Source organism: Manis pentadactyla, chromosome 2 (assembly GCF_030020395.1).
Source record: "Manis pentadactyla isolate mManPen7 chromosome 2, mManPen7.hap1, whole genome shotgun sequence".
Taxonomy (NCBI): domain Eukaryota; kingdom Metazoa; phylum Chordata; class Mammalia; order Pholidota; family Manidae; genus Manis; species Manis pentadactyla.
The window spans coordinates 32,245,444-32,270,981 of record NC_080020.1 but is presented as its reverse complement, the minus strand read 5'-3'; the positions used below and the strand labels follow the sequence as shown (position 1 = coordinate 32,270,981).

Below are 25,538 nucleotides of genomic sequence, written 5' to 3'. Positions count from 1 at the left end.
CTAGCTAACGGGGTGCTTACTTGGGCCAAGGTAGGCCCAAGGCTCCCACCAGGGCTGAAGGCAGCTCTTATTAGGCTCATTCCCTCCTCCTCCCTTTCTGTAACAGGTGGGGAAACTGAAGCACAGCACAGCTGACGAAGTGGCCCAAGCGCACATGGCTAGTAAGGGGCAGAGCCAGGATTCAAACTCAGGCTGTCTAACTCCTAGGGGCCTGCTCTTTGTCTCATTAGTTGGCAAACTTTTCCTTAAAGGGCCAAATAGTCAGTATTTTAGGTTTTGTTCACCAGCAGGCAAAATCTGTATATTATATAGGTACTTACATAACCCTTTGAAATGGAACCATTAAAAAGTAAATAAACCATTCTCACTTAGCTCAGAGCCTTATGAGAGTGGGTGGTAGGCTGGGTTTGCTGACCCTGCATCCTACCGGCTGTTGTCTTTTGGGCCCAGGGTGAAAAGTTTGGACCTTCCACCAACACGAACTTGGAGAATGTTTAACTGTCAGCTGCCATTTATTCTATTGTGGAACCCAAGCCTAACTGGGGGATCAAGGGGTCTCAGGGACTCAGTCACGCAGGAGATTAATTACCTTCCTTAAGGGCCAGCACCCAGCGCTGTCGGCTTTCGCGGTCTGGAGCAAACACATACAGGAGGTAGTTGTCATGTACGACCTGGAGACACAGACAGAGTTCAAGGTGAGCAATACACCTGGAGATGGATGGCTGATAGCAGGCACCTCTGGTTTAGTGGGCTGGGGTGGGGTATCATGTGTTTGGCATTATAAAGGCAAACATCTGGATGATGAAAGGACTGGTGTCCTTTTCATCCAGAGGTTTGGGTGCTGTGCAGGCACAGGGTGAAACTCCACAGCTGAGGCTACTTGTCTCAGATTCCATGTCACCAGCAAGCCATTGCAAAATTTAAACAGCTGGAGAGAGAGGGAGAGTCCTCCACTAGACAGCATATTTTTTTCTCATATTAGTGTTCCAGTGATTAAAAAATCTTTCTGGCATTTGAAAGAGTAAGACATTAGATAATAAATGCATAACTGGGATTTTTAAAACTTGTCATTTTGAAATAATGTAAGATACCCAGAAGTTCCCAAAATAGTGCAGCTTTCCTGTATTCTTTTCACCCACATTTCCCCATCTTACATAACCATAGTACGTTTTCAAAACCAGGAAACTGACATCAATCCAATACTGTTAACTAAACTACAGATCTTTGAATTACACCAGCTTTTTCATGCACTCATTTGTAACTGGAATTTTAATGATGGGAAATACATGTTATTCCCTCTACTTTCAGGACCAAAAGTTTCAACTCAGGGAGGTCACATTTCTAGTAGGAAAGAAGTCCTTTTCTATGCCACATTAAAAATGGAATATTTACCCCCAGATTGGCAAACAAGAATGGTACCCTAGACGTGCAAGGAAATAGCCACTCCTTCAGAGCCACAAATGCCGAAAGTGGTAACAAGCTTTAGACAATGTCATGATGTGATGACTTAAGATACCCTCTCTTAGCTCTGTCCAATAGAATTTTCTGCAGTGATCAAAATGTTCTGTAATCTGTGCTAATGTGTGATTATTGAATATGTGAAATGTTTACCCATTCAGAGTAGCTTAATGTGTCTCAGGAGCTGAAATTTTAATATTGTGTAATTTATATTTAAATTTAAATATATACATGTGCTGAGGCTATTGTACTGGACAGCACAGCTCCAGATAGCTCTCAGATGATAAAATCTGAGTCTTTTTATCCCTGAGCCTCCAAGCAATTTATAACCAAAGCCTGCAATATTTGCCCCAAATTATGAGTAAACTGCACTTAAAAAGAACATCAAGCCTGGGGAACTTGATGGGCTTTTTCCTCCCCTCAGGAGCAGGGTAATGAGGACTTTTACTTGAGGTTTGGAAGACATGAGAAAAAGGGGAATGAGAAACTTTTTTCAAGATTTTGTGCTTAATCTTTGTTGAGTGAATGAATGAATAAATGAATGCATCCTTGATTAGGAAAACACAGCAGCTTTTCTCGGACTTAGTTCAGACCAGAGTCATTCCTTTCCCACCTTCTCTTACAATAACAGCGGAGTTTAACCATTCTACAAGGAATGGGAGCTAGTCCCTCAGGCCTGATGGACTTACCTGAAATGGGTATTTATAGTGGCATGGGATGCTAATGTCGCTTTTCACAATCTCGACACATTTGATTCGGGAGAGTTCAATGGAGCCTTTCAATGTGCGCTTTTTCTGTGGGGAGGAAAAACACATCCCATTTAAAGAAGAAAGAAGGCAATATTTTGTCCAGGTTGCTCCTAGAGATCTATTAGCTTTGTAAAGCAAACCTAGAGATCCATTAGCTTTGTAAAGCAAACCCCCCAAATATCCAGAAGCTATTTCTTGGCCCTCAGGGCCTGAGAGAGACATTCTGAGCAGATTCCTGGGAGAACGTGCCCTGTGAATCGTCCTCTTGAAGGGGTGACCATTTTCCACTCATGGAGCCACAGCACCTTGGGCCCCAGTAACCTTGTGCAAATAGCAGCATTTGTGGAGCTTGTAGCTGGGCTGGGTGGTGCAGTCCATGGGAAACCAGCCATATAGGTGCCAGTTTCCTCTGCTGTGTGCCTGTCCATGGCCTTATTAGCACAGGAATTGAGCTCAGGCTTAATTGAGCTCAATCCAGCTCATCCCCTGGATGGTGATACATACTTTTTGTGCCACACCCTTCTGTTCTACAACTGGGTCCTTTACAGTTATTCACAGTCCCACAGTGACACCCCTTAGGACATTTCTGACCCTGCTTTATAAATATCCCTGCTCCACACCCCCATCATCTTACTGGCCAAGTCAAATTCCCTTGGAAGTTTGCTAGATTTATTTCCTTGATAACTTAATCACATGATAGTCTTCCTGATTATAATGATGTTATATGTTACCCATTTCTAAGGGTCCTTGTCCTTGGAGAGTGGATCCCAAGGCTTGTTATCCAATGGGACAGATTCTTTTGTAGAAAATCAGTTTCCAAGGAAGGCTAGTTGGGGAAAAGCTTTTGGAGAGCAGAAGCCTTTTATAGATGTTGAAATTAGGCTTCCATTGAGAATAGAGTTTGATTCAGGTATAGAACCAGTTGCAAAACATTTAATGACACCTTATCTTTTAGAAGGAGGTAGCAAATGGTAGAGAACTGGGCCAAAGGTTGGAAAGGGCTAGTTTCAAAGTTGGATTCTGCCTCTAACTAGGTCTGACATCAGGCAATTCATTTAACCTCCCTGAACTTCAATTTCCACATCTGATAAGTGAGGACAATAATGCCTACTTTCTAAGGGTTGATTGGAGAATAAAATGGCAATATGTAGACAAATGACCTGGCTCATAATAGGTGCCCACAATAATGAGTACCCCCGGCAATGAAAGAGATTAAGAAGTCCTGATTACGAGAGCTGTGATAGATGAGAGCTCTTAGTTGGTATTCAGGGAGCCATGACATCATCAACTTCTCCGTAAGTGAGCTCAGTCTTTACCTCCTATTTTTTGATACCCACCCTGGCAGCTGAGGCATAGAACTAAGATTCAAAAACTCAGGATGTGAGAAGGATTCCCTATACCATCCAAAGGGAAGTATCTCCTATCCCTTTTACAAAGGGAAGCTTTGTGGTGTTTATTTTTTTAAAATTTTCTTTCTAAAAAGTACTTTATTCATTTGAAAATACAAAACCCGTCCATGTTCACAGTAGCAAATAAAACAGTATGGCGGTATGTGAAGAAAATACTTATAGTGTCCTGTTATTTCACTCTTCTCTACAACCCTGAGGCAGCCAGAGTTAACCATTTAGAATGCCTTTGTCTTTCCCACACACATTTATAGGACATGTAAAAACAAAATTTCCCATCTGCTCTACACAGTGGTTTACAACTTACTTTTGTAATTTGGTGATGCGTTAAGAGGTCAGGGTTCCCTCGAAAACCTCTGAAAACATATGTCCTTTAGAGTCAAACTATCTTCTCATTTAGAGTCTTCCACAGCTAGAAATACACGCCCTGATCCTGCCCATAATCATAGTTCTATGAAACAGTTCGTCTGTTTTTCAAACCCAGAAAAGAACAAGGTTGCTGCTTTTTTGACAACCATCTGCTGTTATGGGTGCACAAGGAGTCTGAACTTTGAGGTTACCTTGTTTTTTGACCTCTGTTATTTCCTTGAGTGCACACAGAGTGAAATGCAACCAAATGCTCAGGGCAATAATATGGCAACTCTGACTGCCGACGAGTTTGTGCTTGGGACCCACTCAGTTCTGCAGTCCCTGAGAGTGGAGACCAGGACATCTGTCACCGTACCCCCAAGGCACAGTGGCTGGCCCACAACAAGTACTCAGGATGATGTGAACGATGGGTGCCCAACAGAACACAGTTTAAACACTCTCAATCAGATTTAAGGCTAATACATTTAGTCATTCAGGAAATATTTACTGAGGGCAGGCTATGCGTTGGTAGGCCTGTTCTGAAAGCAAATAATAGAGAGGAACACAGTAGGCTTTCCCATGGAGCTCACAGTCTCGTTGGGAAGGCAGACAATATAAACAAATGCCATGAAGAGAACCAGACGGGTTGATTGATCAACTTGTGGTCAGGGCAGGCCTCTCTGGAAAGAGGGCATTTGGGAAGAGATTGGAAAGCTGAAAAAGAACACAAGAATGTCTGGGGGAGTGAGTATCCTAAGTAGAGTGCACAGCAAGAGCAAAAGCCCTGGGGTAGAAAAGTCCTGGATAAGTATTGGTTGGTAATAGCCTGGCATCATCATAATTAGGAATAAAGTAGAGGTAAATGTTAACTGGAGCCATGAAGAGGAATAAAAATTCTGTGAAGTTTTAAAGCAGCACTGCCTCCTAAAAGCATAATGTGATCCATATACATAATTTAAAATTTTCTAATAGCCACACTAATAAAAAGGAAAAAAGAAACAAAAAGATTAATTTTTAAGATATATTTTATTTACCTAAATGTATCTAAAATAGTATAATTTCAACATGTAATCAACATAAAAAATTAATGAATATTATTTTTGTACTCTTTGAAATCCTATATTTTACAACACATCTTAATTTGGACTTGCCGCATTTCAAGTGCTCAGCAGCCATACATGGCTGGTGGCTCCTGTACTGTGGTTCAGGATTCCCAAGGTAGATTTCTCCTCTAAGCCCAGATGACTTCCTTTGATCTCTTAATATTCGCTGACTTCAAACACAGATGGATTTTAAGAGACATTTGTGCCTTAACAGTCTGCCAGGCAAGCCTGCAACCTCAGGTTTGCTCTTCTGATGGAATGGATTTCAGGTTCTACTGTCAAAATGCACTCTCATTCCCAAATGAGTGCTCCGTTCCTCCCTCCCAGTCTGTCCTGCTCAGTCAGTCTCTCCAACGCCTCCCCCCCTCAACCAGGCTGCTTCTCAGACCTCACAAGAGGTCTGGGCCTGGGGTGCAGCCGCTCAGGAAGCTAAACACAGTTCCTCTCTGGGGATTGGTGATGGCTATAATCATCCCAAACAACTGCGCTATTTCTGAAAAAATTCCAGGGTAAATCTTCCAAGGAAACCACACAAAAGCAACGAGGGAGAGAGAGACACCAAGTAAAACCTGTCCTCATTCTTCCTTGTTATTCCGATTGCCTCGCTAGCAGTGAAAGCCACAGGGCCTCACTCGGCTTCTTGGTTGTGGCCAAAGCCACGTTGTCCTCATGTCCCAGAGCTTCACCCCGGATACCTGACGTGTATCACACACAATCCAGCAAGATGCTGATGCCCACATATTTGCACAAAGACGAGCTTGTGGAAGCAGCTTTTATATCCCCTTTCTTTTTATGTTAATATATCATGTGAAATAGGATTCTGGATTGTCAGTTTCAAAGAGAGACAGGAAAAAAAAGGGCAAAATGAAAGATGATGTTTTTGAGCACTTCCTGTACTTCAGGCACTCAACAGGCCATCTCATTTAATCACCCCCCATCTTACTGGAGAGGAAACTCAGCAGTTTCACAGGGGCCAAGTCTCTTAAGTGGACAGGCAGCATGCAAGCCCAAGTCTACGATTCCAGAGCCTGAGCGCATAGCAACTATGCCTCATGGCTTTTGCACCTGCCCTGACTTTCCACAGAAGACTTTCATTCCCCAAACCAAACACTGAACAATCAATTGCATAACTGATTTCTCCAAGCTGTGACCCGACAAACACTTATTTCTGCCCCATTTGGTGGTACGATGCTTATGCTGAATTTCAAACGGGAGCATGTTCTCTGGTTCCTCAGAATCACAGCTCCTGTTCACCGCTATTACATTGGCTCCTTGGCTAGTCCAGCAATAAATACATCAGTGAGAAGCTCTGTGTCTGATACCCATGGAAGACGGCATCTGCGTCCTTTTAAAAAACACCAGAATTTTAGCTTTCTACTCCGGTGAGGCAGAGAGGGAGAGAATTGGAACTTTCAGCTCATGTGGAAAGTTCCCGACCAGCTGTGTAACCTGTCTAAGTGTCTCAACTCCTCAGTTGCCTTGTTTTTTTAAAAGTAAGAAGAATAATAGTCCTTGAATTATTGGGTTAATCCAGAGGCCTTAAAAGAACTACATAAACCCACTAACAAAATAGTCAATCAAATGATAAACCAGTCACTTGAGTGTTGCTTCCTTTCCTTTCTTTCTCCAAATGCTGCCCATAAAATAAGTCCTGTCCTCTTTGTCTTCCTGTGTCCACATTTCCTTTGGGGATTTTCTTTTGGGCAAATATGTAACCAGGAGCCACCATTTGGGAGGACAACATTAATTCTTAGCTGCTGATACCAGTGATGTTGACATTCTGGTGTCATTTGTTTATGTTGCCAATTATTTGTAAAATCAGGGCAAAACCGTGAAAGGGGCCTGTTTCCTGGTCCCCAGCTGTGTCACATTTGCTCTCACAAGCCTTCTGCTCTCTGCTTCCCCTCCAATTCTCCTGCCAAAACCTCCCTCAAATAGTCATTCACCAAGGGTTTGGTTCACTGATAGCTGAAAGCTTGGCTTGTTTCAGAGGAGTTTGGGTTGGGATGGATACAAGAGGCTTAAGTCAACAGGGAGCTTTGGTAATGGAATTTCAGGCATCAGCTGAGAGAGTATTTTTCAAAGGGATCCAGTATATGTTAAAGGAGAATGATGCCTTTAAGACTTTCCTGGATCGCACTGTAAGTCACATGCTGCCTTTACCAGAATTTCTCTAAGATTAGAAAATCTTTCTGATGATGAGTTTAAGGAGGTATTTCAAATACTTTGCTTAGTGCCTCTCCTGGGATGTAGTACAGCCATTGTACCAATCTGAAATCGCACAATGACACACTTGAAATTAAAGCTGACTTCATGTGAGATGAAACAAGTAATTGATTGGGGGCTTATTTTCCCCATCCCTAGCAGAATGCAGAATATCAGTTCTAAGATTTGTTTTCGGGGTCTTCCTGGATTCTAGTTTCATACCTTCTACAAACATGCTAGAACTAACCAAATAATTCCCTCCCAGTCTTGTAACTTAGCTTTCATTTATGACAAAGGGAACCCTGGTGCTATAGGGGAGAACAGCAGACACTCAGAAACCCATGGTTTGCATCCCTGTAATGACGGGTAACATTGAGCAAGGTGTCTCAGTTCTCTGAGCTTAATTTTCGTAGCTCTTCTGACTTATTTTAGTTCTTTAGTAGTGCTGGGGATGCTGACAGCTGCAACTCAGGGTTACTGTTGTTTGATAGCCAATACAGATGTGATCGTTACAGTGTTGATGGGGAAAATAACAGCGTCTAAAACTACAGTGCAATTTGTGATTAGCTGTACTGGTTCCTCCACTCCCTCAGGCCATCTTCACCTGGCGCTACCTTTGAAGTTCTGGGATGACCTGGAGCTAAGGTAGCAGATTTTGAGCATCAAGGACCCACTTGAAGCCGGGAAACTATGATCCAACCCACAACTGCCTTCTTATCTTTCTTCTTTTCCACAGGACCTTTTAACCATAGCTGAACCAGTCAACTGACTTTCCTTGCCTCAGCTTTTCACACTGTGGTTTCTGGTGAGACTGGTCGTGCCAGGGAAAATACTCCAGTTTCCCTTGAAGTCTGCTATCTTGTAGTTGCATGCTGACTATCCAAAAGAAAAGCGTAAGGATTTTACCAAAAAAAGACGTAGAAGAAAAGAAAAGGGATGAGGAGGGGAGGGGAGGGAAGGGGAGAGAAAGGCTATACTCCCATACGGTTTCCAGAGAGCAATTTGGCATCTTCTATTGAAGAAAATATTTTCTTGCAAAACTATTTAGAGAAGATACTCATGGGAGTGGTTCTAGGGTTTGGGAGAAGGAAGTAAAAAGAGAGCTTTTCTTTTCACCTCATATCCTTCTGTATGGTTTCACTAGTTAACCACGAACATGTATTTCTTTTAATGTATTTAAAAGCAGTTAACTAAAATAAATATATTTCCCTTATAGGATTAATTCTACAGAAACATTCATTCAAAATAATTAAAAGTGTATAAAACCTATGCAATATATGGTCAATAATATACAGTAAAGGAAGCATGAATATGCAGTGTGGAAATGAGAGCCTCTTCAACAGCTGGTGTTGGCAAAAATGGACAGCTACACGCACGAGAATGAAACTGGATCACTGTTTAACTCCATACACAAAAATAAACTCAAAATGGATCAAAGACCTGTATATAAGTCATGAAACCATAAAACTCTTAGAAGAAAACAGGCAAAAATCTCTCATATAAACATGAGCAACTTTTTCCTGAACACATCTCTTCAGGCAAGGGAAACAAAATAAAAAATGAACAAGTGGGACTACATCATGCTAAAAAGTTTCTGTACAGCAAAGGACACCATCAGCAGAACAACAAGACAACCTACAGTATGGGAGAATATATTCATAAATGACTCATCCAATAAGGGGTTAATGATCAAAATATAAAGAACTCATAAGCCTCAATACCAAAACAACAAATAACCTGATAAAAATAGGTGTAGGACCTGAACAGACATTTCTCCAAAGAAGAAATACAGATGGCCAACAGGCACTTGAAAAGATGCTTCACATTGCTAATTATCAGGGAAATGCAAGTCAAAACCACAGTAAGGTATCACCTCACACCACTTAGATTGGTCACTTCCCAAAAGACAAGAAAAAACAAGTGTTGGCGAGGATGTGGAGAAATAGGAACCCTCCTACACTGTTGGTGGGAACATAAATTGGTGCAACCACTGTGAGAAGCAGTATGGAGATTCCTCAGAAAGCTAAAAATAGAAATGCCATTTGACCCAGTAATTCCACTTCTAGGAATTTACCACTTACCTGAAGAAAACAAAATCTGTGATTCGAAAAGATATATGCACCCCTATGTTTATTGCCACATTATTATAGTAGCCAAGATATGGAAGCAACCCAAGTGTCTGTCAATGGATGAATGGATAAAGATGATGGGGAATATACACAATGGACTATTATTCAGCCATTAAAAAAGAAATCCTGCCATTTGCAACTACATGGGTGAATCTAGAGGGTATTATGCTAAGTGAAATAAGCCAGCTAGAGAAAGACAAATACCATATGATTTCACTTATTTGTGGAATCTAAAAACAAAACAAAGCAAAATTATCATAATAGCAGCAGACTAATAGACACTGAGAAGTGACAGGTGGTTACCATGGGGGAGGGGTTGGGATGGGTACGTGAGGGGGATAAAGGGGCACAAAAATTCTCCATCATAATATAAGTTGGTCAAGGGGATAGTATTACAGCATGGATAATATAATCAATGATACTATAACATCTTCCTATGTTTACAGATAGTAACTGCTTCAGTGGGGGGTGAGGATTTAATAATGTAGGTAACTGTTGTACCACTGTGTTGTGTATTTGAAACCAATATAAGATTGTATGTCAATGATGCTTCAATTTCAAAAAAAGTGGGAAAAAGAATGCTCCTGGTTGCATTAATTATTACACTAAAATACCTTGAGAAAACTTAAATATCCATCAATAGATACGTGGTTAAATTAGCTATGGTTCATCCATTCTGTGACTATAGCCTCAAGGAAAGAGAAAGCTGGTCTATTTGGAGGCACAAAAGAGTGTATTAAATGTAAAAAGCAGGTTTAGAGCATTAGAGGGAGCATCATCTCATTCTGGGGACAAGGGATAATAAAATATATATTAGAATATGCAACACTCAGAAATAATACAAGAAGGAACACTGCTACACTGGCTCTCCCTTGTGGGTGGCACTCTGACAGGCTTTTTAAATTTACTGAGTAGAAAATGCAAATTTATTTTAAAACAGTCAGAAATTTTAAAACACCACACTGTAATACAATTTTGGTAGGTGATTATGGGTAAGGGCTGGGGAGTACACATCAAATATTAGGTGTGCGAAATGATGCAGCCCTTTGCCCTTGTGACCTGGGGGCCCAGTGAGCAGTGAGCAGCAGCCAGGCAGCACCTGTCACCTGCTCTTGGGAATCCATGGAGTGTCAAGTTCATGGCAGGCCCTCTCCTGTTCTGGAGTGACAACCATTTTCTCCACAGGTCCTAGATGAAACACCTCTGTCTGCTTCTATGTGGGTAGATTTATCTTAGAGTGAATAATAATTCAGGAATGGTTTCCTAGCTTCATTCATGTTAGATAAAGATATTAGTAATCCTAGCATTAAAAAGGCCTGTTTAAGTTTGCTTTCAAAAGTGAGTAGAGAGAAAAGGACTTACATGGAAACTAAGAGCAAGAGTTAAGTGCTATATGCCAGTACGAAGTAGATCCTCAAAGTGTCCTGCCTATTTTGTTTTTCAGTGTTTCTGGTTTATGATGCTCTTTCAAAGCCCTTTGCCTTTCCAGAATAGGGGATATGAAATTTTTAGCTAGTTTGAAAGAGTGTATTTTTGTGTCTACTTTTCAAGCACTGGATATCAGTAGCCAAAAGTATGTAAATTAACAATAACTTCATTGCATCTGAGGAAATAACTCATTGCACAGGGTGATGTTCAATTAATAGTTGTTAATTTGTTGATTAGCGGGTTATGGCCAACTATGCAGCAGAATGTGATACTTGGTGATGCTACGACAAAACTCTTAATATAAATGATTTGAATAAGATTTCCAGCATGTTTTCAGGTGGATAAAAAAAATCTCTTGACAATGAAGAGGTAGGCTAAAACTAGTCTGCGTAAAGGGTTTAGCTAATAAAGAACTACAAATTATTAAGGCAAACACTAGCCGCATTATAAAAAAATGGGCAAAAGGAATATAAATGTCTTTTGACACATGAAAAGGAGCTCAAACTCACTACAATAACAGAAATGCAAATAAATTATACTGAGACACCATTTTTAAAACTTATAAGACTCACAAAGATCAAAATACATAGTAATGGTGGTGGCCGAGGTTTTGAGAGAGAGGCATCTCCCACGTGACCCTGGGAAATGCTCATTGGTATGACTTCTATGGAGAATAATTTAGTCACGTTCAATAAAATAACAGATGCAAATATCCTTTGGTAAAGCAATTCCACTTCTAGAAATGTGTTTTATAGACCAATTCTCCTCACTCATGGTGCTATTAACATTTTAAGCCAGGTAATTCTTTATTGTGGGTTTGCCAATGCTTAGGTGGCATCCTAGGCTCTCCCCATAAATGGTAGGAGTACCCCTCTGCCCAATTAGAAAGAACAGCTGGTTAAAAATTTATCCAGACATTGCAGATGATGGACCAAGCCACCTTTGGTTAACAGCCCATTTTACAGACATACTTGTATGTATAGAAAGTGACCTACCTACAAGGTTATTCATCCCTTGTTTTTGTAATGACAAGAAGATTGGAAACAGACTAAATGTCCATCATTATGATAAATTTTTTTAATCTATAAATTCAGATGGCCAACAGACACATGAAAAGATGCTCCACATTGCTAATCATCAGAGAAATGCAAATTAAAACCACAATGAGATATTACCTCACATCAGTTAGGATGAGCAACATCCAAAAGACAAACAACAACAAATGTTGGCAAGGATGTGGAGAAAGGGGAATCCTCCTACACTGCTGGTGAGAATGTAAATTAGTTCAGCCATTGTGGAAAGCAGTATGGAGGTTCCTCAAAAAACTAAAAATAGAAATACCATTTGACCCAGGAATTCCGCTTCTAGGAATTTACCCTAAGAATGAAGGAGCCCAGTTTGAAAAAGACATATGCACCCCTATGTTTATCGCAGCACTATTTACAATAGTCAAGAAAAGGAAGCAACCTCAGTGTCCCTCAGTAGATGAATGGATAAAGAAGAGGTGGTGCATATACACAATGGAATATTATTCAGCCATAAGAAGAAAACAAATCCTACCATTTGCAACAACATGGATGGAGCTGGAGGGTATTATGTTCAGTGAAATAAGCCAAGCAGAGAAAGACAAGTACCAGATGATTTCACTCATCTGTGGAGTATAAGAACAAAGCAAAAACTGAAGGAACAAAACAGCAGCAGAATCACAGAACCCAAGAATAGACTAACAGTTACCAAAGGGAATGGGACTGGGGAGGGTGGGTGGGAACAGAGGAATAAGGGGGAAAAAGGGGCATTACGATGAACACACATAATGTAGGGGGGGTCATGGAGAAGGCAGTATAGCACAGAGAAGACAAGTAGTGATTCTATAGCATCTTACTACACTGATGGACAGTGACAGGGGTTTGTGGTGGGGGCTTGATAATGGGGGGAATATAGTAACCACGGTGTTGCTCATGTAAGTGTATATTAATGATACAAAAATAAAAAAAATTTTATCTAGGCAAAATATTATGTAGACATAATAAAAGAATGGAGAAGCTCCTTGCCTGTAAGTGTGGACTGATCCTCAAAAAGTATTGCTATTTAACCAAAAGAAAGGCCAAGGAGTGCATGTAGAGGATGCTACCATTGTATAAAAAAGAGGGAAAGAAGAATGTTTATGTGTATTCACAAATACATGTATAAAGTATCACTGGAAGAACTGGTAAGAAATTGATTGTATCAATTGCTTTTAGTCAGGGAAGCAGTGTGGCACTGGGCAAGGGCGGGAGACTTGCCACTGCATAATACTTTGTAACTGTTTTAAAAAAAATTATGTTAATGTATCATCTATTCAAGAATTTAAAAAAATATTAATCTACATTTCACAAAAGTAGCCTAATAAAAGTGAGTATTAATACACAGATCTGAGATCTAATTAATGAACAGAGGCAAAGGGGCAAGAGTTCACTCCACCAATGGTTAATTCTGTTTTCTGAACCAATTATATTAATTCACAACACAGGACAAAGCAATCTGAGGAGAACTAACCTAATGTCACTGAGATTTATAATGGATGTTTTTAGAATTATAACAGCTTTTTCTTGAATTCAGAGGAATTTTGCAGTCAGATAGTTTGTGGCAACAGGCTCACTTGCTCCTGAGTGCAGCTGTCGAGGTAGAGCACGAGGGCCTGTCTCTTCTGTGTTTACCTCCCTGAGTGTCCCAATCTCTGTGGATGTACCTGTGTCCCTACATGACCAGTAGAGGTTACTATATTTCACTGTCTGAACTACTTAAAAGCAAATAATCAGGAACGGTGATTTACTTTGCTATCCCGTGGATTCAGCATCTCCAGGCTTCGGCTTGCAACCTACCTTACAATTTCCACTCTCACGTGCACCTAGTGGTACCCCACTTTGGGAAACTCTTATTTGGATCACTGTGCATGAAATTGGCTGCAGTATGGATTGTGAGAGAGGGCAAGGTATACTACTGGTGCCCTTAATCTCATTTTCTGGGCCTCTGGGCCTGACTAATACCCATTACATGGTCTCTCCCTGTGTTACCACTCTGGATATGGCATTCTCAGAATGTTATTCTCAGAAAGTGCCTAATGAGGTTTAGCTGTTATTATGATTAACTAATCTGGTAAACTAAATAGAGCTGAGGTTTATATAGTTTCTTTCTTTGTCAGAAGTCACTCCAGAAACAGATCCTCAGGTTTATAAGTTCAGGAACTCATTTTGTCACCCCACGGAGTCCAGGTGGACAGAAGCACACTTTGCAAATTCACAAGAGACTGGCAAATTCACAAACTCACTAAGAAACAGAATGGCCATGATGCTCATGTTGGTTTTGAGAGAATTCTCACAGAAAGACATTCTACTGGGGCAACCAAAGAGATCTCAGAAAAGCACATGCTTGTGGGGTTCTAAGGCATCACTACATCTCAAGGCAAGGTGTTGTTTATATGCTTATTGCCACTAGTATGACCCTGAGCAAATTGTTTAACTTCTCCATGTCTCAATTGCTTCCTCTCTAAAGCAGAATTTTACCTTTATATTCTTCAAAGAACTGTGAGGATTACACAAGAAAATCCATAGGATTGCATTCAGTCCTCTCCTTGCACGATGCTGGTTATTGCACTGATGATGTAGTGCTGTCATTCAGGTAAGCCTGCTAGTCCCCACTCAGGGCCTCCACTGCACAGTGTCAGCAATGCCAATGAATCCTTTCCCCAGCTGCTCTTTATCAGCCAACATGGCTTCTATTACAAGACTTTTTAGACCCAAGAAGCTTAGATCTTAAAATACCCATTGAAAAACATTGAATCCAACTCTTAATATTTGTTCCAGATGTGTGACCTAGGAAAGATACTTAGCTTCTCTAAGCCTCTGCTTTCTCATCAATAAAATGGAGATAATGATAGGACTTACTATATGTGGTTATTGTGATTATTTACGATATGCTACCTTTAAGCTCTTGACCCAGTACCCTGAAACACAGCAAGAACCCATTAAATGTTGGCTCTTGTCAGTTTAGATTTTATGTTGGTTACATTTGAAATGTCTGCCTTCTTTTTTAGGGTGCGTTCTTGGAGTCATGCTTGGATTTTGACAACATGCTTGTTTTAGGAGTCCACAATTATTAATCATCTCTTAGATGTATTACTCCATGGAAAGGCCTCCATGTTTAACTAATCTCCAGATCTATTTGTGAATTGATGATATATCATTGCTTGAGAGATATAATCATGTAGTTTCCACTTTCTTGAGCTGGAGGGGTCTTTAGAGTTCATTCAAACCAAGTTTTCATGTTAGAGACAAGGCCTCAAGGTGAAGTGACTTTCTAAATTGGCTCTTCTCTTTTCATTTCCACTATTCAATTTGTACTCTGGGGAGACTGAGATTATGGGATTGGAAGACACCATTGCAGGTCAGGAGGCAGATGGAGAGGATAAGGTTCTGAGTAGCTTCAGGGTTTCCCCTGCAACCTGGGTTCTCCCTCTTCATTGGTTTTGTGTATGGGGATGGGGATGACATGGATAATTTTGTAAAAGAGAGTTCCATGCATTAGAAAGTTTGAAAACCACTGATCTAGTCTAATCCCTTGATATTATGGATGAGGAAACTAAATCCCAGATAGAATGAGGAATTGACCAACGTCACCCAGGTTAAATAGTGTAAGGTCTCCATTCTGTTAAGCTGCCATGTGGTTGCTCCCTCACTTGATTCACTTTTCTAGAATTGCAGAATTACTGTCTGCCTGTGAATTTCAGTCCTTTAGACCCCATCTAAAATTAGAACTGACCTCTATGGAGCAGTAAAAAATGATGTATGCCTTGCTTTTCTGTATTTAATTTGCTTCTTGATAAAGACAAAGCATGATGCTTTGATGCAAAGAGCTCATTCATGTGAACTTTTCAGAACCTCTAAGATGATCAACTAGGGACACTGATGTTTTGCAGAGTAGAGAGTTTTTGGGACCCCTCAAAATCTACTGTATAGGTAGGGGTTCATCTACACATTTGTAAGACTGACTTTAAATCATCTTACCCATGTATAAAATATATTTTTTTCCTTTCTCTCATCATGACATTCAAAGCCTATAAAAATAGTGTATTTGAAAATCATCACAACAATGGAAGTCTTTCATTTTTATTAGTTCCTTCTCAGAAACTTAATCCTTGCTAATGGCCCTGGTTGCACTGATGGCCCGTGCATTGCTTCAGTCTTTTGAAAGATGATGCAGCACAATGATGGAGGCCATAAAGTGTTCTTATTCAATGACACTTCATCTCACATGTGGTTACTCCATCCTAAGGAGCTAATTTTAAAAAGAAAACAGTCCCATGTTAGGTACACTATTATTTTTCAGTGTTTTCACCATACGTGGAAACCATCTGAATGTTGAACAATAGATGATACATAAGTTCATAAATTTGTTCAGGTATGTAAAATAGATAAGTATATCTCTAAAATGAACCAGCTTGATCATTAACAAAATCATGTATATGAAAAGGTGATTGCTTTGAGACCATGTAGATATGTGGAAATGTAGCTACAAAAGAATAAATGGAAAAAATAGAATATAATGATGTCATGCATAATGATTATAACTGCATGAAATTTACGTCTCCTCAAGAAATAAGATTATTCACACAGACACGGTAAATTGATATCTTTAGACAAAAGAGTTACAGAGAACATTTGGGTGTAATTGTTTCATTAATTTATTTTAATAGTATGAAGATATGAGGGTTTGGGGCTCTGTCTATTGAAATTAATAAAAATGAATTTGAATTGACTTTCACTTGTTTTCAGGCATTATGGCTAAAGCTGCCTGAGATTTGTGTTGGCCCTGAGGTCCTTAGTGTTGGCTCACCAAGTACTTTTCCACCAAAACACAGAGTAGGATGATTCTGGCTAGAAGTGGGATGTTAAAAGATGTCAGCAAGAACTGCTCTCTTGAATTCTGTATGCTCAAGCCTGTTTCTCACACAGGCCAAGCCTTTTCCTACCTCAGGGTCTTTACACTGGCCATTTCCTCTGCGTGGAATGCCCTTCCTCATCTCTTCACATCACTGACTTTCTTATCCTTCAGACCTCAGCCTACATATTAATGCCTTCCCTGACCTTTCTTCCCAAGTCAACCCCAGCTACTACTTACTTTTCCCATAGAACCAACCACAGTCTATATCTGCCCCATGTATTTATATACTTGCTTGTTGTCTGTCTCCTCCACTGGCATGAGGGAGGCACCTTGTCTCTATTATTTACCACTGTATTCCTAGCATCTAGCACAGAGCCTGGCACATAGTAGGTCCTCAAGAAATGTTTTCTCAATAAATGGATAAATCCTAATATGACTAAAATAGAAACATTTCCTTGATATAGTGCTAGGTTAAATAGCACTATTATTATTAAATAATAAGAAAGCCTTGGCATAAATACATGAAATTTTTGGGGAAAAAGTCTTATATTTCAATTTTTAATAACAAACAGTATAATTTCTGTGGCTTTTTAAATATTAAGAAATGAAAATATAATGAAAAACAACATAAGATTTTGGATCAGGTTCCTATTCTATTAAAATACTGACAAGCTTTTATGGAATCTCAAGGAACTGAGCAGATGTTTGATTTAAAAAGGGAATTCTCCATGTATGAGAAACCATGGCCTAGTTTCTTTTTTTTTAATTCAAAGGAAATTTGTTAATTTCTTTTTTTTAACATTATTAAGTGCTCACCCCAACTAGTGTATTTATGATCTGTTAATATAGAAATTACAGTATTACTGACTATGCTCCCTATGCTGTACTTTCATCTCTGTTACTAATTCATATTACAATTGAGATTTTGGGCCTCTTCATCCCCTTCACCTATGTTACCTCCCCCAACCCCTCCTCCATGAACCACCAGTATCTTCTCTGCATCTGTGTCTATTTCTGTTTTGTTCATATGTTTTATTTTGCTTTGTTTTTTTAGATTCCACATATAAGTGAAATCATATGTTGTCCTTCTCTGGATCACTTTAAGTGAGTCTTCCCAGGATCATGACCCCAGATTACAAATAGAAGAAAAGTAGGTTCTGGGAGATATACTTTTTTCAGCAGGCCTAATAGCTCATTAAGTGGAAGAACTTATTAGTAGCTGATTAAAGAAATGGGGAGATAAGGATTTACTATCTGGCCCATGAAACTTGAGAAGAGCTTTAAAATGGTTTCTGTGGGGCCATTTCCGAGTTTGGTAAGAAGATGTCTTGCTTGTCCAGCCAGGACGGTCCTCATGGCTCAAGAAACTGAGATCCCAGGCTTTCTAGTTAAACCTTTCTTCCAGACTGAGTCAGAAACTAAGTTCTCACATTTAGAGTATTGCTCTATGGCCTATTTTTACTGCAGAAACTGGTTAATGAATGCACCCATCCCCGAGCAGTAGGAGTAAAATTTAATTTTAATGTGGGAGTATTTTTTTTAAACAAAAATTCTCAATGAAACATCGTCACATCAAAAATCAGTTCACAGAGAAACTCCACTAGGGTGGACATCAAAACTGCGCATTAGCCTGAGTGGCCTGAATTGCGAAGTGCTTTGCTTTGGAGCCTTACTCTTCTTTGCCTGGTTAGATGTGACCTACAGTTCTAGTTTCCAGAAGCTCTTCTGAATTCAGTTTGAGTTACGGGATTTCCGTTAATTCACTGGTTATTTACTGACCACCTACTCTGTGCCCAGGACTGTTCTAGATGTTGGTGATACAGTGATGAGCAAGGCAGTCAAGACCCCTGCTGTCATGGGACTGACCTGTCCGTGGATGCACAGACAGAAAATAAACAGGGAAACCCATCAATCAACCCAATAAATATATGTAGATACTGATGTACTGAAGTATGTATGTGCTTAAAAAAAGAAAGAAACAGGATCCTAGGTAAATATTTGAAAAGATGGGAAGCAATAAAGAACAAGACCTTCAAAATCTGGGGTGTTCCTGCCAGTGGCCGCAGCTAATGCAGAGGCCCTGCACTTTCAGGACCCTGAGAGCGAGCGCACCTTATCTGTGCCCCTCACTCGCCTCCCCCTAGTTCTGGCCCTGTACAAAGGCCCTAGGGGGGCATGAGCTTAGAGTGTTCAAGATTCAGAAAGAAGGTAGATGAGGTAGAAGCATGTTGGATAAAGGGAGTGTGCTATGAAATGAAATCAGAAGGCAGTAGGGACCATGGGATGAAGAGTATTGTAAGTCATAGTTGAGAATTTATTTAAAGATTCTAAACAGTCATGGCAGGCTTTAAGGTAGCAGGTAATATTTAACTTATCATTTTAAAAGGTCATTCTAGGTGTTGCATGGAGAACAGATTGTATAAAGCCTCCAGCGTCAGCAGGAGCCCAACTAGAGGGCAACTAACTCAATCACATAGGAATGAAGTGGAGAGAGGCCCTGACCGATGAACGATGAACGTCTAAAGCAAAAATGCTCAGGAAGCCTTCTGAGTACAATCTGCAAAAGGCGTAGTGGTAAAAGGGAGGGAAGGAAGGGTAAGACAGCGGAGGGAAGAGGAAAACAGTTGCTTGGTTCTCCTAAAAAGAGTTGGGGTATCAGGGGGTCTGGCCCACTTGCTAATTCCTACCTGTGCCAACCCCTAAAATTCTAACCTCCTGAATCCTCCTCTTCTTATTTCAAATTTAGGTCTCAATGCCTACCTCTAGGGAGTCTTATTTACTTTTTCCGACACCAAAAGGACCTTTCCTTTTGAAGTCCTTTATCACTTGCTTTGTATTTCTTGCTTTTGACATCGAGCCTTGTTCTGTTAGACATTCACCGATGAACTCTAACCTCTACAACTGTATCTATACTTCACATCCCTCCTCTATCACTTCCTTGATCTCCCTGTTTCTTCTTACACACGTTATCAGTGAGTGAATGTGCCAGGCACTGGCACAGCCTCTGGTGATGCCATCTTTAGCAAACTGGGAACCAGCCCTCATAAAGCTTTGTTCTAATGGAGGGTGAGGTGGAGAGATGACATTAATACAATAATCACATTAATGAATGGGTAACTACAGCTTTGACATGTGCTCTGAAGAAAGGGGATGTTGCTACAGCAAAGCACAGCAAGAAGAGATGACCTAGTCTAGGCAAACCAAGGAAGGCTTTCCCAAGCAAGCTTAAAATCGAGGCCTTAAAGTAGAAGAAAATTTTATGTGATTGGTGGGGGCTGAGACAGAGGAGACCATGTGATAAATTCTGATGGTCACTCTAGGGCAAAAGGGAGAACCGCTGAGAGACATGTCAGCTCCTGATGAGGGTCATCAGGACACAGTCACAGCTGCCATGTGAAAAGCTCACGCTGGCTGCTGCATGGGGAATGGAGCAGTATGGCCAGAGGTAGAGTGGGAGCAGGGAGATCTTTAGGAGACAGCAGCAGTCTCAGGTGAGAGATGCTGGCAGCTTTCATGAGGAAGGCAAGCATAAGATATAAGGGTAAGAGGATAGATTCTAGGGGAGCTTTAGAAGGCAAAGCTTGCTAAGGCTAATATTACTCTTTGAACACATAGTAGGGCTCCCTGCAGTGAATGACGACAATGATTTGTCTGGGAATATATGTGGAAATGATAGAGCTCACACGTCATTGCAGAAGGCCCATGTGGCACAGACTGCTGATTTTAGGGCTGCCTTTTCATTGAGGACTTCAGAGCAAGAAGGCATTGAACACTTTGTAATAACCAATAGAGGCCCCAATTGCTAATATTAATAAGCACCATTTATCAGGGAGGCTGTGTAGGTTCTCATGAAAAATGAGAGTTTTTTAAGTTCTTTCAATGCAAAGTTTTAAAATTCTCTATGTCTCAATTATCTGCTCTGTATATTAAGGTAGTAACAGTTCTGATTTATAGGGTAGTTGTAAGGAGTAGATAAAATAACCCTCATTTAGCACAGTGACTGATATATAGTAAGTACTAAGTAAATATTAGTTACTATTATGTTAGAATAATGGTAACCTCCATCTCATCAAGAGGAAACAAGATCAAGAAGAAATATTTAATACTTAAAAAAATATATACAGCTTTACAAAGTCACACATGCCCAGGTTACTGATGCAAAGCCTTATAGCTCACAAGCAGTGGGGCTGGACTTTGACCCAGATCTTCTGGACACTAGAAGCTGTGTTTTTGACCACTCTGCAACAGTTCTTTCAAAGCAAAGATAGAGGACTGCCTCCCCACCTGCCATCTTTAATTTAGGAAGGTTGCATACTTTAAGATGTATTCCTGCTGTCACATCAGACTGCAGGCTAAAAGGAAAGGTCCATGAGGAGTGGGGACTCTCATCCAGACACTGACTTGAAGGGTGCTCTTGGCTGTTTGCCCTGTCCCATGTTCTGGCTTCCACACCACGGTGAGCACAGCAAACTTGATTTCTAAGGTACAGAGACATTAAAATGGGGAAACCTTTCTAGTTCTCCTGAGGGCCCTTCAGATCAAGGTGGTAAATTAGTGCCAAGCTTACAATGTGCTTTTCTCATGAAAATATGCAACAACAGAGGTAGGTAATGTTGGCGTCCTTACTTGACAACTAGAAAACAGGTTTTAAAGAGGTTAAATATCTTGCCAGAGATCCCACATCTAGAAAATGATAGAGCCAGGACTTGAATCCAGCTCTGGGTGGCTACACTGGCCTCAACAATCTGCAATGCTTATCCCCATTATGCAGCCCCTCCCATCCCATGCTTACTCAAAATGCTCAAGGCTCTCTATTTCTCTCTTTCACTCCTAAAAAAGATCTGATATTAGTCATGTGCAATAAAACGTGTTGCTCAGTTGGCAACTACCTCTCTAGAGACTATTTGAATTTAAGCTGCCAGTGGTGAGTTGGCATTGGCTTGTACTGACCCATTAGAGCTGATTGCCAAATTTTGAGGAATTCCGTGAGCCAGTAGACATCATGCTGGTAGTTTGAAATTGGCCACGATGGAAGTATTTACACCAGCGAAATCAGCAAGCCCTGTGAATTAGGGCTCCCCAACTCTCTCCACTGCCCTCACCTCTACAGTGGTTGTTAAACATTTACCAGCATACCCCTGGGCCCTAATCTCTCATTGTCCTCAGATAAAGAGTGGGAGACATCAGCAACCACTTTGCAAAAAAAATTGACAGGCACAGTGGAGTGTCTGAAATCATGCCCGCCTGTGAGCTACTGCCTGCCCATCTATGCTTCTTTCTGGCCCACTGCTCCAGGAGGATGAAAGAACTTTCTGGCTCCACTGAACATACTCACTTCTCTCAATAGGGCAAACGGGCATCTGACACCAGAACTAAATCCATATGAAAGTAAAAGTTTCAGTCATCATAATTGTTATTATAATGACAATAAGCATGGATGTTTAAAAATGTTAGAAAAAATAATTTTCAGAATTATGGAATTTGTCCCTGGGTAGGTAGAAGGATTATTTTTCATATGATGTCAAATCTACAGGACTTTAGAACTGAAAGCAACATAATTTTACAAATGAGAAAAGAGAAAAAGAAGCTGAGACCCCAAGATGGGCAAAGGTTGGCCCACCATCACACATGTGGTGATGCACATACATCTCTCTTCACAAACTTGTATTCAGTCACAGAAAAAAGAAATCCAGGACCCTGCTGTTCACCTGAATTTGAAAAATCCTTTAATGTTTCCCCTCACTTGAAAGTGAATATGTTATGCCACCCTGCTAGTTCTTTCAGAGATATGATGGTGATATAAATAATGGCTAGTTTTTACTGAGCTGAGTATTTTATATGTGAAGTTGAACTGTATGAAACTGCCAACATTTTACCTTTTATGACTGATAAAATGTTTACTTCAAGTAGTACAGTCTAAATACATTATCTCTATTAATCACTATCTTCCCATCAAGTGAGGACTATTACCACACCCATTTTACAGAAGGGAAGACTGAGGCTTTAATTTAAAAATATAAAGTTTCTTCCCACAAGTGTAATGCTATTCTTATATCTGGGGGATGATAGCGCACTCTTGTGTGCAAATCGATGGCCCTAAACAATGGAACATGCATTGGGTGTGAACAATAATAACTCATATATCTTTCCTTTCTTAGTAAGCCTGGATAAATTTCTGACCAATACATTTCTATAATACTTAAAGACAAGCTTTAAAAAGTGTTATTTATGAAAGTGTTAGAAACTATAGCTCAGGGCTCCCCAGAATGAGTGAATTGTCCTGGAATTTTTCATAATACTCAAACGAGAAGTGGAGTGATTTTACTCCATGTCTACATAGAAATTATAACCAACAAAATTCTGAATCAAGAGCAGTGGGTTGTGTGATTATTTGCAAATAGTATTGCACTGAATTCACAACTAAATGGTTCACAAACAGCAATGCTGCTCAGAAATGATCAGTTCTAACTGATATGGTGCCTGAAAAATAAATAGGTGAAAATTGTAAAATGGACTTTGAAAAAAAATACTGAAAGGTAAATGATTGCCCTTAAAAATGAAATAAGAACTTCTAATATTCCATTCATAGTAAGAAAAACCTGACCAATGTCATATTATCAGCTCTGTGTGGTGAATCCTCTGAATTATTAATTTAATCAACAGTACTTATTGAGTCCCTACCAAAAGAGCCTTGCACATAAGTAATTCCATAAGCTTCGTGATTGGTTGTTGATTATTATCAGTACAAGTTTGCTGAAAATGAGCAGGTCCTTTCAGCTCTAACGAAGCAGTAATATTTTATCTGCACCTTAAAAGACTGGGCGTCCTTGGGCTCCATACCCAGCATGGCCTTTCAGGACTCCACTTCACTGAGTACTTCAAAACCTGACTCTAAAAAAAACCCAAACTCATGCTTATACTTACTAATGCAGATCCCGACAGGGAACTGGGTGCCTTTGTCTCGAAGTGACCATCTAGCACCTAATGTTATTTCTCCTTCAGTAAAATATGGGTGAAAACCTATGCCTTTTTACCCTTATGATGGAAAAATAATATAATGGCTGAGTGAGAAGTCAAATATGCTTTGAAAAATTGCTGAGATGGGCTAAACAGGTGCTGCTTCATAGAAACAAAGGATTTTTAAAGAAGAAAGGAGTGTTGTAGATGGTCTTTCCAGACCTTTCATTTTACAAAGAAGGTGGAGACATTCACCTAGGCTCACTCACCCAGAGAGCAGAGATTTGGTCTCCTCACCCCCTGTCCAGCGCTTTTTGTACCAACCTATGTTGCTCTGATTATTCACGTTGCTGTTATTACTACTGATGTTATGGAATATATAAATATCTTTAGATATATAAAAACACTGACATAGCTAAGCAGCCATAATCTTCTGGGCAAGAATCACTAGTCTGTACTGCATAACACTTTGTATGTGATAACCTTAGTCTCCTGGGAGGTTTTCCACGGGATGAAGAAGCTTACCTTCGAGCCTTGCAGATTTTAGACAATTAAATGCACAGGGAATATTATTCCAAGATGCCTGGTGAGTAATGACCATTGAGACAAACAGAATTGAATTTATAAAAATGTTGACACTGGACCTATCACTTAGCTATTCCAAGGACCAGTTTCCTCCACTACTAATTAAGGAAAATGGGCTAGATCACCCCTTAGCTCCCATTGAAGGCTAATATTTATTTCTTTCTGTCCCATAAAATGTAGCATATTTCCAATAAATTTCAAATTCTGTCCAATCACATTTCCCACATAAAATACTGTCAGTTTAAAATTAAATTTGCACTTGCAGAGGAAATAAAACTAATGAATATTAAACTTACTCTTTTAAAGATTTTAGAACTGAAGTCTCCTAATGCAACCACCCCATCTCTTAACTTTTCTCCACATTCTCTCTTGATTACTCTTATTGTACTTTTTGGGTCATTATAACAAGCATGTCTGTGTCTCTTGTGTCCTTATTTTGTTCCACGCCTAACTTCATTTTTCAGCCTAGTCTAAAAAGAAAATCCTGTGTAAAAAAAGGCAAAGTGCTCACATACCCCATGACGGTCCTCAAAGTATGCCAGACTGGTTTTGGTTAGAACAAAGAAGCGGACTTTAAAGTTTGATGGAGAAGTTCTTCTCTTTTGTTGGGATTTCTTGATCAGCTGTTCTTCCAGGAGGATAAAGTTGTTCATGATCTAATTCTTGAAAAGTGATGTGCCTTTGGGCCTCACCCCTTAGCACAACCAGAGGAAACAGCTTCAGGGCAAGGAATGAGATGGGGAGGCAGTTGATCTTCAGAGAGCTGTTCAAAGGCAACTTGCCTCCAACGTTATCTTTCTATCAATGTTCAGTCAACATTGCAGAGCTTCTGCTCTGATGTCAAAGGCCATAACCACATCCTTTCGAAATTCACAAAACTAAAACGCATGTGTAAAAAATATACATACCCTTTGCTGTATGGCTTGGAAATGATATTGAAGAACCTTAAACTTAAAATGGTATGAATTTAATCTTTATAGTTTCTGGTTTAGTCTATCCAACAGTTAAGGCAGGAGGGGAAGGAATACGGGCCCTGGAGCCAAAGGGCATAGTTTGTTTATTAGTTTCCTGTTGCTGCTGTGACAAATCCTCACAAACTTAGTGGCTCACAAATTTATTTTGCAATTCTGTAGTTCAGACGTCCAAAATGGGCCTCATTGTGCTAAAAAAAAGATTTCACCATGATTGTGATCCTTTCTGGAGGATTTCTAGTGTAGAATCTGTTTTCTTGCCCTTTCCAACTTCCAGGGC

At 40.1% G+C, this 25,538-nt stretch overlaps 1 protein-coding gene across 1 annotated transcript in view; it reads right to left on the bottom strand.

Moving 5' to 3' along the window:
• ITK (IL2 inducible T cell kinase) overlaps positions 1-25,086 on the bottom strand; it is a 73,906-nt gene extending 48,820 nt beyond the window's left edge. The window contains exons 1-3 of the mRNA XM_036913086.2: positions 24,803-25,086; positions 2,148-2,252; positions 590-671 (exon numbers count right to left, since the gene is read on the bottom strand). Coding sequence (XP_036768981.1) covers positions 590-671; positions 2,148-2,252; positions 24,803-24,940 — 325 coding nt within the window. The 5' untranslated portion in view covers positions 24,941-25,086. The remainder of the gene's footprint in view (positions 1-589; positions 672-2,147; positions 2,253-24,802) is intronic.
• Positions 25,087-25,538: the final 452 nt, after the last annotated feature.